General features: G+C 33.8%; 1 protein-coding gene across 2 annotated transcripts in view; it reads left to right on the top strand.

Annotated features, from left to right (window-relative positions):
* Positions 1-11,011, top strand: part of LOC111063839 (homeobox protein unplugged-like) — a 47,516-nt gene extending 36,505 nt beyond the window's left edge. For both annotated transcript variants that reach the window (XM_039426945.1, XM_039426944.1), the window contains 2 exons: positions 6,307-6,542; positions 8,059-11,011. In XM_039426945.1, the coding sequence (XP_039282879.1) occupies positions 6,307-6,542; positions 8,059-8,349 (527 nt within the window). In that variant the 3' untranslated portion in view covers positions 8,350-11,011. The remainder of the gene's footprint in view (positions 1-6,306; positions 6,543-8,058) is intronic.
* Positions 11,012-13,671: the final 2,660 nt, after the last annotated feature.

Genomic DNA, 13,671 nt, shown 5'->3' with positions numbered 1-13,671 from the left:
TGATAAAGAGTAATCATATTATCTAAAGCGATAAGAAAAAACATGCAAAATTGTAATTCAACAATAATGAGAATCCATTGGCAGAATTAAAAATTATAAAGCGGCTTATTTATTATTGGCAGATCATAAAAAATAAAAGTTTGCATGTACATTTGAGGTTAGAATTGTTTGTCAATTGATCCTAGATCGATTGATTCATTTAAAACAAAAACAAACAATTCTAACCTCAAATGTACATGCAAACTTTTATTTTTTATGATCTGCCAATAATAAATAAGCCGCTTTATAATTTTTAATTCTGCCAATGGATTCTCATTATTGTTGAATTACAATTTTGCATGTTTTTTCTTATCGCTTTAGATAATATGATTACTCTTTATCACTAATAACATTCGATTTTACTTGAGTGGTACTTTGACTATGCTATCTTTCCTTTCTATTTTATAATTCCATTAAAGCTCAATAGTTCATTTCAAAAATATTTTGTGGTGCTAAAATACCACGTGACAAGACTAAAAATAAACTTTCTACCAGTGATATCTTCCAAAGTTTTTCGATTTGTATATTATCAAGCTATCAAAATGAAAAAGTTTTCTTAGGAAAATATGTTTTTTCCAATCATTACTTTTTGAGACATGAGCGCCGAAAGTTTAAATTTTTGGGACAGAACATTTAAAATTTGGTACGAGACAAATTCATGGAATTCAAAGGATAAATCCTTTATGGTATTGTTGATTGAATAAAAAAAAAATTCTGAAAATATCAATTTTTGATAAAGTTATTCAATTCACTAAAAATTACCAAAAATAACGTTCAGTTGAGTTTTTTTTTGTAAATTGAATAACTTTCTCAAAAATTGATATTTTCAGAAAAATTTTCTTGTTTTATTCAATCAACAATACCATGAAGAATTTATCATTTGAATCTCATGGATTTATCTCTTACCGAATTTGAAATGCTCTGTCCCAAAAATTTAAACGTTAGGCGCTCATATCTCAAAAAATAATGATCGGAAAAAAATGTTTTCCTAAAGCTGCGTTTACACCAGAGTTAATAACACTAGTTATTAATGAAAAGTTATAAACTTGACTGAATCGTCAAAAATTTCTCTTGACAAAAGTTAATAACTTATGTTTCTAACAGAAAATTCCTTGTTATTAACAAGATCTTGTTATCAATATAATTGACTTCCATATGATTTCATTCAACGAGACTATTCATATGATATAACAGCCGGAATAAAAAGCAAAAAATTCTCTTCAAATTTGAATTTATTGAAACATGTGTGTGATCATTAAAATAATGATCTTCATCTGATCTAATGTAAATGAATTATAATGCGTTTACACCAGAGTTTAAAACAAAAGTTTTCAACATAAGTTAATAAAATTTTCATTTGGCTGCTAGTTTTGTTATCAACTAAAAATAATAACTTTGTCACGTGTTTTGTCTGCAGCTGTAGTTATTAGGGAACAGCTGTAGTTGAAGGGTAGGGATGTTGGGCGAGGGGGTTGCGGGGAAGATAGTAACCTGTTATTAACAAAAGTTACCGACTCTCGATAGATAACATAAATCTTGTTAATAACAAGGAATTTTCTGTTGAAAACACGAGTTATCAACTTTTTTCAAGAGAATATTTTGTCGATTCAGTCAAGTTGACAACTTTTTAACTCATGTTATCAACTCCGGTCTAAACGCAACTCAACATGATGCTATTAACTTTTGTAGTTAACATCAGTTGATAACAAAAATGTTAAAAACTTGTGTTATTAACTCCGGTGTAAACGCAGCTTAAGAAAACTTTTTCATTTTGATAGCATGATAATATACAAATCGAGAAACTTTGAAAAATATCACCAGTAGAAAGTTTATTTTTAGCCTTTGCGCAGCCGTAAGAGGTAGACTGCAACAGAGTATTAGGCCTGCTTAACTTGCTAAGTAATTGAAACTACAATTTCTACAATTTTGATTAACACACCTGTTTAATTATGCGTTGCCAGAAGTTGCGTATCCAGGGGGGGGGGTTTATGTGGATGTATCCCCCCACCCCGAAATGGAACTTAATTTTATTTGTGGCTGGAACAGCCACAAGAATTAGCATCTATTGCCAAATTTTAGTTATATTATACTAAGTAAGTCAAGGAAATCTAATGGATCAGAGAATAGCACTGCAATAGCAATGATAATAATTATGAGCTATTTTCTTGAAGAGAGTGAGTGGTCTAGTGCGTACGGACTGGATAGCTGGCGATAGAGAAACTAAGATAGCACTTCAAAGTTAGTTCACTTTGCTTATATTGCTCTACTTGATTTTTTTTTATTTGATTGCTCTACTAGTTTTTTCAGTTTCATTCATATCCCCCCACAATTTCACAGCTATGATGAACGGGCGTAGTTTCTACCGTGGACAGGGGGGACACATTCCCCTAATATTTGAAAAAAGGTTTTATACCCACGAAATAATGTGAGTTTGAGTAAAAATCATGACAATTTGAAAAAAACGTTAATCAAGTTCAAATTAATACGGAACGATGCCTAAGCCTATGATTTGAAGTTGGTTGAAAACCAAAATTGAAGCATTCTAGCTTGTTACATAATAATGAGTAGGCCTTTCACAAAATCTTAATTTTTCTAAACAATTGAATCACTGATAAAATTCTGTTCCATTCCATTCTATTCTTGTTATTCAATCAAAAACAAGGGAAAATCATCGAAATAATAAGTGGCCTACTGAACACAAAAAAAACTTGAATGGAATCTTTGTTTTCAAGTGGAAATTGCGTAAAAGCACCAAATTGATTATATTTAATCAATATTGAAAATATAGCCTATATTTTAAAAATTTTCTGGGGAGGACCACCGGGTCCATAAATAGGGTTCCATACCCCCCACACACCCCCGTGATTTGCCCAAAGTTTAGGTGCGTTCTACTCCAATGTTATGAACCCTTCCCTTCCCAAATTGTTTTCTGGATACGCCACTGGTTGCCAGGGGTTTCAGTTAATTGTTTTCTCTTCTTTACTGGGGCTTGATTCATTTAAAATTAAATTCCTGGAGTGAAAATTCAAAGGGGACAGAAGCGAATCAGTTCGCAACGATACTTTATGCAGGTATTGTAATAAATTACAGAATCTGTTGATTTTGGGTTTTGAGAGAATCTCTTGATGAGACAACATTGCCTGTTTTCTTTTGCCTTGCTAATTTGATTGTTACATCCAACGAAAAGATTATAATTAATACATATGGACAGTTTTTATTATATACATCTAATTTTATGATTTTCTGCTTTATATTTAATAAATAATATTGTCATTCTATCATATATTCTTTATACAATTTTGATTAACACACCTGTTTAATTAAGTAGAACTCGTCTGACCTTTGCATGGGAATATTTCTTCACCAATTTTTCAAGATTGAACTATTTTTTGTTCGCTAGACCACTCAGACGTTCCTGGGACATTGTTGATCTTGAAAAAGTCTTCACTAGCTCGAGGTTGGAAAAGCATCTTATACAATTTTAATATCCACATATTATATTATGAATTTATTATTTATTTGTATTTTAAAATTTTCCGTTCCTTAAAATTTGCCGCTCCCAAAATCTGCCGCCCTGCGTGGCCGCCCGGTCCGCCCACCCCTGGGGCCGGGCCTGTGCACAAACAAGCTTTGAAATTGTCCTTTTGGGATGTGAATCGATTGAATAGACACAGAGAAAGACAAAAGATTGAATAGACACACAAATACACTTCGACACAGAGAAAGTAACTTCATATGAAAAATTTTTCTGAAGCATGTTGTCATCATCATCATCTTCACTTCAGGGATTAGGTTTATTAATGAACCTGTTCCGGTACCCATCTCTTTCTTGGTCTTCCTACATCTCTTTTTCCTGTAGGTCTATAGTTTTGGACTACAACGGGAATTCTTCCAGGTGGCATTCTATCCAAATGACTGCACCAGTTGCGTCTATTTTGAATAATTCTTTCATGTAGAGGAGCAACCAATAAACCCTGTCTTATATCAGTGTTTCTTATTCTATCAACTCTAGTGCAGCCAAATACACTCCTTAGAAACCTCATTTCTGCAGCTTGAATTCGACTGTTCATTCTACGTGTGTGAATCCAATTCTCACTTCCATATAGGAGAGTCGGAACTGCAATGGTATTATAGAACTTTATTCTGGTTTCTTGTCTTGATTTATTTTTGAGGTTTCTATGTATAGTTCCACATATTTTCTGAAACTTTGAAATTTTATTGTATACATCAATATCTGTATCATATGTTACATCATTACCAAGATAGTTGAAATTTTTCACTTGTTCTATTAATTCTCCGTTCAATTCTATTTTGGTTCTAATTGGATATTTTCTTTTGAATGCCATTGATTTGGTTTTTATAACTGATATTCTCAAATTGTAATTTTCAGCAACTCTGTCCAACATGAAAACTGATTTTTGTAAGGAATCTTCATTTCTCTGAATTATTACTACGTCGTCTGCATACATAATTGAATTTACAAAACTATGGGTTGAGAGCTGTAAACCTGAGTCCACTAAAGTTTTCCATGTGCGTAACATGTCGTCAACATAAATATTAAATAAAGTCGGCAATATACAACAACCTTGTCTAACCCCTTTGTTTATGCCAATGGCATCAGTCAAACCCCCCTTTACTTGCAGACGAATTGTAGTATCCATGTAGAGGCTCTGTAGAGATTGAATGATATGTTTGGGATATCCTCTTGATTCAAGAATTGACCATAACATGCCGCGATTAACTGAATCAAAAGCCTTTGTAAAATCGATAAAAGCCATGTGGGTCTCAAGATTATACTCCCTTCTTTTCGCAATTATTTGATTCAAGGAGAAAACTGCATCAGAGCATGATCTACCCTTTCGAAAGCCCATCTGTTCTTCCAGAAGTAATATTTCAGTTACTATTTTCAGTCTATTATTAATTATTTTTGCATATACTTTGTATGTTGCATCCAAAAGACTAATACTTCTGTAATTTTGAGGGTCTGATCTATTTACTTTTTTGAATAGGGATATAACCTTAGACTGCAACCATTCTTTGGGAACTTGGTGTCTCTCCCAACACATATTGAAAAAGTGTAGAATTCTAAGGTGCAAAAGTATTCCACCATACTTTAGCAGCTCCATATTTATCCCATTCAAACCAGGTGCCTTTCGATTTTTCATACTTTTTAGGGCATCTGATAGCTCTTCTAACGTGATTGGATCAACACAGCAATTCTCACAGATTATCTCAGCCCTATTTGGCTCTACATCTTCACACCAAAGCTCTTTGTAATGTTTGATCCATTCATCTGTTCCAATGCAATCGACTTCCACATTGTCTCTTTGGCTCTTATTCAAGACTTTCATAACTTTGTAAGCCAACGATTGTCTCCCATGTACATCGTGTTCAATAGTTGTTATAAATCTATTCCATGATTCTTGATGAGCTTTTTTCACAAGCTTTTTTTACAAGCATGTTGTAAATAAGTAATTACTTCTTTAATACTCTAAAACGCTAGAAAATCGCATTTACAGTGAACTATTGTATAGTAATTTGATATCGTAGGGCTGCGTGGCAGTACAGATTAATCCAGGAGTTCAATTCCTGAAGCGTATCTTCTTCAATTGAAAAAACTTATTTTTAAATTTTAATGATGATTTACAAAAATTCTGCAACTTAAAAAAAATTGAATTTCATTTCGTTAAAATTATACATAATCATAGCTTTTCAAACAGGTTACAAAAATGCTTGCAGCACAGACATAACAACAACGTGAATTAAAACTAGAGACATCATAGCGTCTGAACTAAAATAAGAAGTTTATATAATTATTATTGATTCGCATCTTAATAAGCCGTATTGTAGGCTACATAGTTCACATCGGAATACAACTGCACTACTTAGCAAATAAAATACTGTACCCTAATTAATGGAATAATAATTTTCGAGGCCACGGAAGAGATGGCAATAAATACACTACTTGTATATATTATAGCTTAATTTTGTAATAATTGAAATATAGATACTAATAAGCTGTTTGTAAGTCGGAACAGGCATTAACCTAATCCTTGTACGTAAGATGATGATAATTTTCGACATAGACCTATCAGGCTAGTTCGTGGATCAAGAAAAATAAACATTTTTGACTTACTCCTCTTGCCCGGGCGGAGCAAATCCATGGGGTGAATGCGAAAAATGTAACATTTGGTAATAATTTATTGTTGAATATTTTTTATCAATAAAGGCAATTATTTATTTGTATTATGTTTATTGTGTTTGCAGGACAAAGCGATGCGGGTTCCCCGGAAGAGGCGAGCACAGAGGAAGGCGGTGGCAAGGGGTGTTCGGAGAACGGAGGCGGCAGCAGTGGGTCGGGAGGCAGCAAAACGCGGAGGCGGCGGACTGCCTTCACCAGCGAGCAACTGCTTGAGTTGGAGAGGGAGTTCCACGCCAAAAAGTACCTCAGTCTCACCGAGAGGTCGCAAATCGCCACTGCCCTCAAGCTCAGTGAAGTACAGGTAGGCTCAATTCATAACTTCTTATACATATTCTATAGATCTTCCAGGGCTACCAAATACAGTATTCACTTGAACAAAATGTTTTAGTACAGAAACAAACTGAAAGGCTACTAAACTGAATGATTCGTTCGAGAATATTCAATATGTAGGCTATATAAATTTTGTTTGAGATAGTTCAACTTTCAAAAATAGTGAATTATAAAAAACCAATAATTTTGTGCTGAAACAATTCTATTTTTCCAAGGTTTCCGTAGTGGTTGAGCTGTTGATCAATAATAATTTATTCAGACATCAGTTTATTACTAATCTGATAATACACAAATCATAGATGGAGAGGGACACTTTAGGTTGATCCTATTATTCCTCTTCCAATCTATATCTATATTCCTCGTTTATACCTTAAGTAAACGTCTTAATTGATGAAATTCAGTGTTTATATCCAGAACATCTCTGTGTCGTCTTAATTTATGAATATTGGAGAATTAGGTAGTCTTAATTTACGAAAACTATAGGATAGGAAACAAATATATTGATGATACACGATCTTAGACTATAAATTGCTCTTTGAGACATCTAGTTTAAGTCCTCTGAACAACACCTATTAGAACCAATACGAAGTTATAATTTTTACTTCGTAGTTCCTAATGAGGAGAATTCCATTTCGTTCAACTCGGTCTAGAAGTGAAATAGCTTCTAGTGTAATGTGGAGTATTTCATTGCAGACAATCTTCTACATTACACTATACATGACCAGTGAAAGGTAATTACACTAATATTGATAAATATGATAGATCACTAGATTTCATTCCTTAAACTCTTTCTCAACCTTCAATAGTACTTCAACTCTAGAACATCACTTCAATGATAATGATAAAACTTGATTTGAATAATAGATAAGAAAATAGCGAACTTGATACGGTAATAGAAATGGAAAAATGATAAAAGTAATGAACAAAATGATTTATAAATTGGATTAGCCAGCAGTGCATTCTTGTGAGCTAGATGGGAGTTCATTTTTTATCTTTGAAAACTTTTCCGTTAAACATAACGGTAAAGACAAAACTGATAACAAAAATTCTTTTCAACGAATTTCTCAAATTGAGATGAGTGATCGAGTTACCGAAAATACAGTTAGACTATGTTCACATCCACTCGCTTGTCTTCTAATCGCTGCTTATTGCAGGCGCAGAGTATTGTACTCTCAGCAAAATTCTTAATTCAAAAATTTGTCTTGATATAACATATTCGAAGTCTAAAGTTATTGTTCAATAATACCATAGAGGAAAGAAAGCTTAAGTATCAGTTGTCAGTGATAATAAAGAGAGGAATGGACAGTTGCTGATAACCAGCCCAAAAACTGTTTACCAAAGAGAGAGAGAGAGAGAGAATTATCAGGTAATGATAATAATTATTGTTAGCTTATTACTTTCATATTGATGAGTTGTGTGATCTTGTTATCTTTTTGCTTATAATTTTCAAATATTGTGAATTGTGTATTTGAATTTGAATGTTGCAGGTGAAAATCTGGTTCCAGAACCGGCGCGCGAAGTGGAAACGCGTGAAGGCAGGCCTGACCTCTTCGTCGGGTGCGGGGGGTCACCGGGCCGGTAACGGACACCCGTCGTCCGGCGGCTGCAAGATCGTCGTGCCCATTCCCGTCCACGTCAACCGCTTTGCGGTGCGCAGTCAACACCAGCAGCTGGAGAAGTGTGCGGCGCTCAGGCCGCAGCCGCAACCGCAACCGCAACCGCACACAGACTCGCTGCAACTCGATGCTGCCTACTCTGTGTGCAGAGACACACTCTAATTAGTGCAGTTCTAGTGGGGACAGACACGGCTGGACGCTATGTTAGTGCGGAAATTGATAGACTGTGTTGAGCTTGGTCTCTACTTGGAATTATTTGTTATAAAGTCTGTTGATTTATCTGTTCTGAGAATAGACCTTATCGATTGATAATACAGTATTACTATTTTGGTTTTCAACACCAGGAAAAATTCACCATCATAGATAATTGATATATCTATATTATTCCAAATGTGCTTCGATAGTTACATGTAACAAAATCGATGACATTGAGAACTTAAAGTATTTGTTGTTCTTGACGCTTGAGATAAGTTACATTGGAAATTGGAGTTCAGCTGTATATTATGAATTATTAATATTAGAAGTGATGTTTACGATTCTTAAATCAAATTCATACTGATAAATCAAATTCTTAAATTCTTAAATCAAATTCATTCTTCATCAAATTCAGCTGATATCGATTGAATATGACCCTATGATATTATTGACCCTAGTACAGGTCTAGTATAATTGAAAGTTGAGGCCAAGCTCAAGGCACTGTAACTCATCAGTGCAAACCTGTAAAGTTTATTAACATCTTTTTAGAAAAACTGTTACTGGAAAACAAGCTCAAAGTCATATTCTTGAAATGAGCTTTAAGATAGTGAACAGTAAGGGAATGAGATTAATTCAGTCATATTTTTGGATCATTTGAGATCAATATGATCGAGTTTCACCACTGAACAAAGTCAAATTATCAATGCAATGGCACACAATCTAGACTAAGAAAGGATTTGACTAAAAATCATACGAGCAATAATTTGGAATAAACAACGAAAATGATTAAGATGAACAACAGAAATTTGAGTTTGAGTACTGCAATGCCATTTGTCGTCTAGAAATTGGATGGAGAGTGATTAAAGATGCAACGATGATTCATGTTCGTTACATGTTCTGTTGATTCTGATGAAAATGAGTGACTTATTTTTAGCCAGGTCATTCGACGACAGTTGAAGCTAGACTGGACAAGACATATACAAACATTAAATGACAGGAGAGAACATTTTATGAACAGAAGTAGATTTACATCATCAATGATTATTATGATTATGGTGCTGTTGTGAATGATTGTGCTGTGATGAATATTTAACAACTTCAGGGAGCTAATTTGTGAATACAAGTGTAACAAGGGCTATTTTATACTTTATTTGGAGTCATCATACAAATTCAGCTTTCTGAATTTGGTTATTCAGTTGTGACACATGATTTCGTTCTATAAATAGTCATTCATCCAATGTAAATTGTTCTAAAGTGGGAATTTTGACACGAATAATCACAGAGATGGGTGACAAGAACTTATGTAACGACAATCCTGGTATGGTTTTGGTTGAATAACAAAGCAGATTTTACAATTTTCGGAAACAAGGCAGTTATCCAATTTTCCTCTCAACACATAACGTACTTTTGGGCTATGGTACTGCAACAACTTTGTGTTGAAGTTTAATTGGATAAAATCTTTGTTATCAAATTGCTTTCTGTTTTACTATTGAAATGGTTGTAGTGTACATAATTTTATTCAATGATAAGTCAAAAATCTAATTTCGGCTATAACGAATACAACTGAGCAATTTGCAAGGGATTGGAATATAGATTTCATTCAAATATATCTGAGTTTTGTTTTGTGGAATGGGCTATTGTCACAAAACAACTGAAGATGTATGAAAATGTAAATCCAATTCATGGCTCTCACCTTTTCCTCCTGGTTTCACCTTAAAGAAGGAATGATCTGTATTTGAATATGTTTTATTCGTATCCTCACGAGAACAATATCTCAATTCAGTTGCAGTAAAAAGTAACAGATTTAAAACCTAGTGAATCTACCATCCTATCGGTTTTAATCATTTTTCAACTGGAATTGGGAGAATCCTTTGGTTTATACATAACATACATGTCTCTCTCATGCATAATAAGCACGATAAGAAATATGGATATTTATTCTTGATCACAGAGTAGTGAACATCAAAACAATTGATCTTATGAAACTATATTAAATAACCAAAAACCCGTAATATTTATGTTAATAAATTGAATCTAGTTGACATCTCGAAATACGATGTTGAACTTTTTCTAATGTCACAAAACAATTGAAGATATATGGAAATGTTCATTCAATTCATGGTTCTCATCTTGAAGATGGAATGATTTGCATTGAAATATTTTTAGTTAACATCCTATAGCATATAAAATGCGATGTTGAATACGATAGAATTCATGGATTCAACTTGTATTCAAACATTTCAAATAAGAGTCTTATTGGGCACATGGTACCAGGACTTTGGTTGAAACAACACTTCGGAATAATAAAACTTATAGTGGCTACTGTTACATCAATAAGAGATAACGGATGTTTTAACTGACGTTGAACAATGCGAGCAATATAATACAATGATGAGTGTAGGATTTGGGAAAATAAAATCAATAAAAATGATTGGCATCCTCAAAGATGCCTTTCAAAATATTCTCATATAATGTAAATATGACAAATATTTATTACAATATCTGTACCTGTAAATGTATTTGTAGCACTGTAAATAGATATTAGACCTACGATTCTTAGTAATATGTTATTTATACTTGAAAATTGTAATATATTGTTAGAATAAAGTTTTCCATGTGTATTGAGAAATAAGTGTTTTCATCAATTTCTAATGTGAATCCTGATTAAATTCATATTATAATGTACACTCAAAATCAAATCGTTGGCTTTTCCACGGCTGATGAAGCAAAGCTAATTATTGAGCAGAGATTGTGCGTAGGGATCATATCAGAGAATCTCACAGAAGAATAAGTCGATTGTAATTTAAACTTTAGAAAAATTATAAAAATAAACTCCAAGAGTTACTATGAAGCAATTGATACATCATTTGTTAAAATCATGGAATTACTATGGGAAACTATGTAAAACAAATCATCTCTGAAAACTTAATGATCGAAAAATAACTCTCCATTTAGATACAGAGAACGTGCAGGCAAGAAGTTTTTATAATATTTACTCAAGATTTTTCATATTCACACACGAAAAAACTTAATCAATCAACTTCAATGGCATTCAACTGAATCTCCAATTTATCAAAAACAATTTGCTATTATGACTTCTTTATTTGAAATACGAGTTACGATTCCTCGTAATTGACTTAAAGTACAACAAAGAAGAAATGACTATATATTTTTTGGTTTTGAAGTTTTCTTTGAATAAATATTTTTCTATTATCAGAACAAGCAAAAGACTGGAAATACTATACAGCGATACAAACTGTTGGTACTCCTGATTCCCAGATTGACATCAGTATTTCAATCAACATCTTCATCCAAATTCAGGGCCACACCAACGGGACTTGAGAAATCATGGGTACTCGATTGGCATGAATAATTCCAAACAAGAAGGCCTACATAATTCTAGACATTCGAAATCGAAGAATTGAGTATTCTTTTTCGAACAAACCATAGCAGTCTTTTGACAGACTTAGAAGACATGCATATAAGTTCTCAAACTAACTTACTGTAAGTATTAAGTGATAATCCATTTTTGTGATATTTGCCAATTTTTCAAATTGTTTATATTCTAGTAACTCTTTATCAAGTAGCAAAAGCCCTGGAAGATTCTTGGGGGGGCTAGTAAAAGAACTTCTGTAAATTTGTTCCCAGATTTCGAGAACATTGCTTCCACTTACGGTCGAGCAAGTTAACGGTTACGACAGAGCGATTGGGCACTGTGGATCGTGAACGACTTTTAGATCGCAGAATGAAATCATTCCAGTTGTCTGGCCTTTTAGTGTGGGGTGGAATGGACGTGCAGCCACGATTTGCACAGCCACAAAAGTTGGAACAGGGAGAGTAATGGGGCGGGGGAGGGGTTTTTTGGGGTGCGCACGCGGGATGCTGTCAAAGCGAAAAGGGGATCATTTTCAAAGTGCGTGAAATTAGGGGACGCTTTGACACTTAAAGGACAACCGCCCTTTGAGGGCGCGTCACTCTCATGAGAAACAGTGTGCTTCCTAATCAAATACAAATGTTGCTAAAACCTTGTTAAGGGTTTAAGATTTGTGATCATAGGGTAAAATTTGTTGAGGAGTTGAAATTTATTGTAGGCTATGGAGGAAGATTTTTTGGAACTCATCAACTTTGTAAAGCATAATTATCTCTTTAGGGCTACCAATCTCAACATGGTTATTAGGCATTGCAATCTCCCTATAAGTGAGATTTTTAATTATATGTATATTTTGATTTCATCAATCTATCCTACCATAATTCGAGGCTTTAAGTTGATAGAGACACCCAAAATTGACTGCATTGTGAATTTGTACAATACATTTATTGTATTAATAGATTCATTTTTACATTATGTTTCACATGATATAGTGGAGATTGTGCACATAGTAAACAGAATGTGATTCAGAATAGTGGAAAGAGTTATGGAGGATGACCCAAATTCATTAGACAAAAATGTCTTCAATGTATATGGACATCAATACATCGAGGAGATCGATATACCTCGATGTATAACAGCAAATTCAATTTTTATTTGTGTTTCAGGTTGATTCTGTTGGTATCCTCTAAATGTATTATGTTTTCCAGTTCCATGCTATTGAATATGAAATAATAATATAATGGTAATAACGTAGTTGGCCTATTATTATTTCTTAGTGTGAAGAGAGAGTGAGGATGATGAAATGAGTATGCAATAGAAATTATTTTCAACCGAACAAAACAAATTTTATAACCATCTCGAGTGCAAGATGGACGTAGTTTAGCAATCTAAATAAAGAATATCTTTCACAATTTATTGAATAAATAATGATCTATTGCGATTGACGTCCACATAATCTCTCGCTTTAGTAAGGCCCATGTTATACGAGCGCTACTGCCGCGGCGTTGGCAACGCTGAACCAAGTTATACACAGCGTTGTTATCTCACACTATGAAATTACCATTGCCTAGTTAACGCGCATTCACGCTGCGGCATTAGCGCTCGTATATCATGGGCCTGATTGAATGAGATGATCAAATTATTTTGACTCGAGTGAGATTCGAACCCACGACCAGGCGTCAATAGGAGGCAATACCTGTAGCTTGCTACGCTTAGACCACTCGGCTACCATCGCCGGCAAAATCTATATAATTATATAAAAATGAATGTCTGTTTGTGTGTTTGTTTGTTCCCTATAGACTTGAAAACTAATTGACAGAACGGCATGAAACTTCGGGAATATGTTGTGTGAATATTGGGGATGGATTTTGACCAGAAATTTTAATAGTGGGGCTAATAATAATTATTCATTAATCGAT

This window comes from Nilaparvata lugens, chromosome 4 (assembly GCF_014356525.2).
Source record: "Nilaparvata lugens isolate BPH chromosome 4, ASM1435652v1, whole genome shotgun sequence".
NCBI classification, from domain to species: Eukaryota; Metazoa; Arthropoda; class Insecta; order Hemiptera; family Delphacidae; genus Nilaparvata; species Nilaparvata lugens.
Note: the sequence above shows the minus strand (reverse complement) of the source record. Positions and strands in the feature narration are given on the sequence as shown.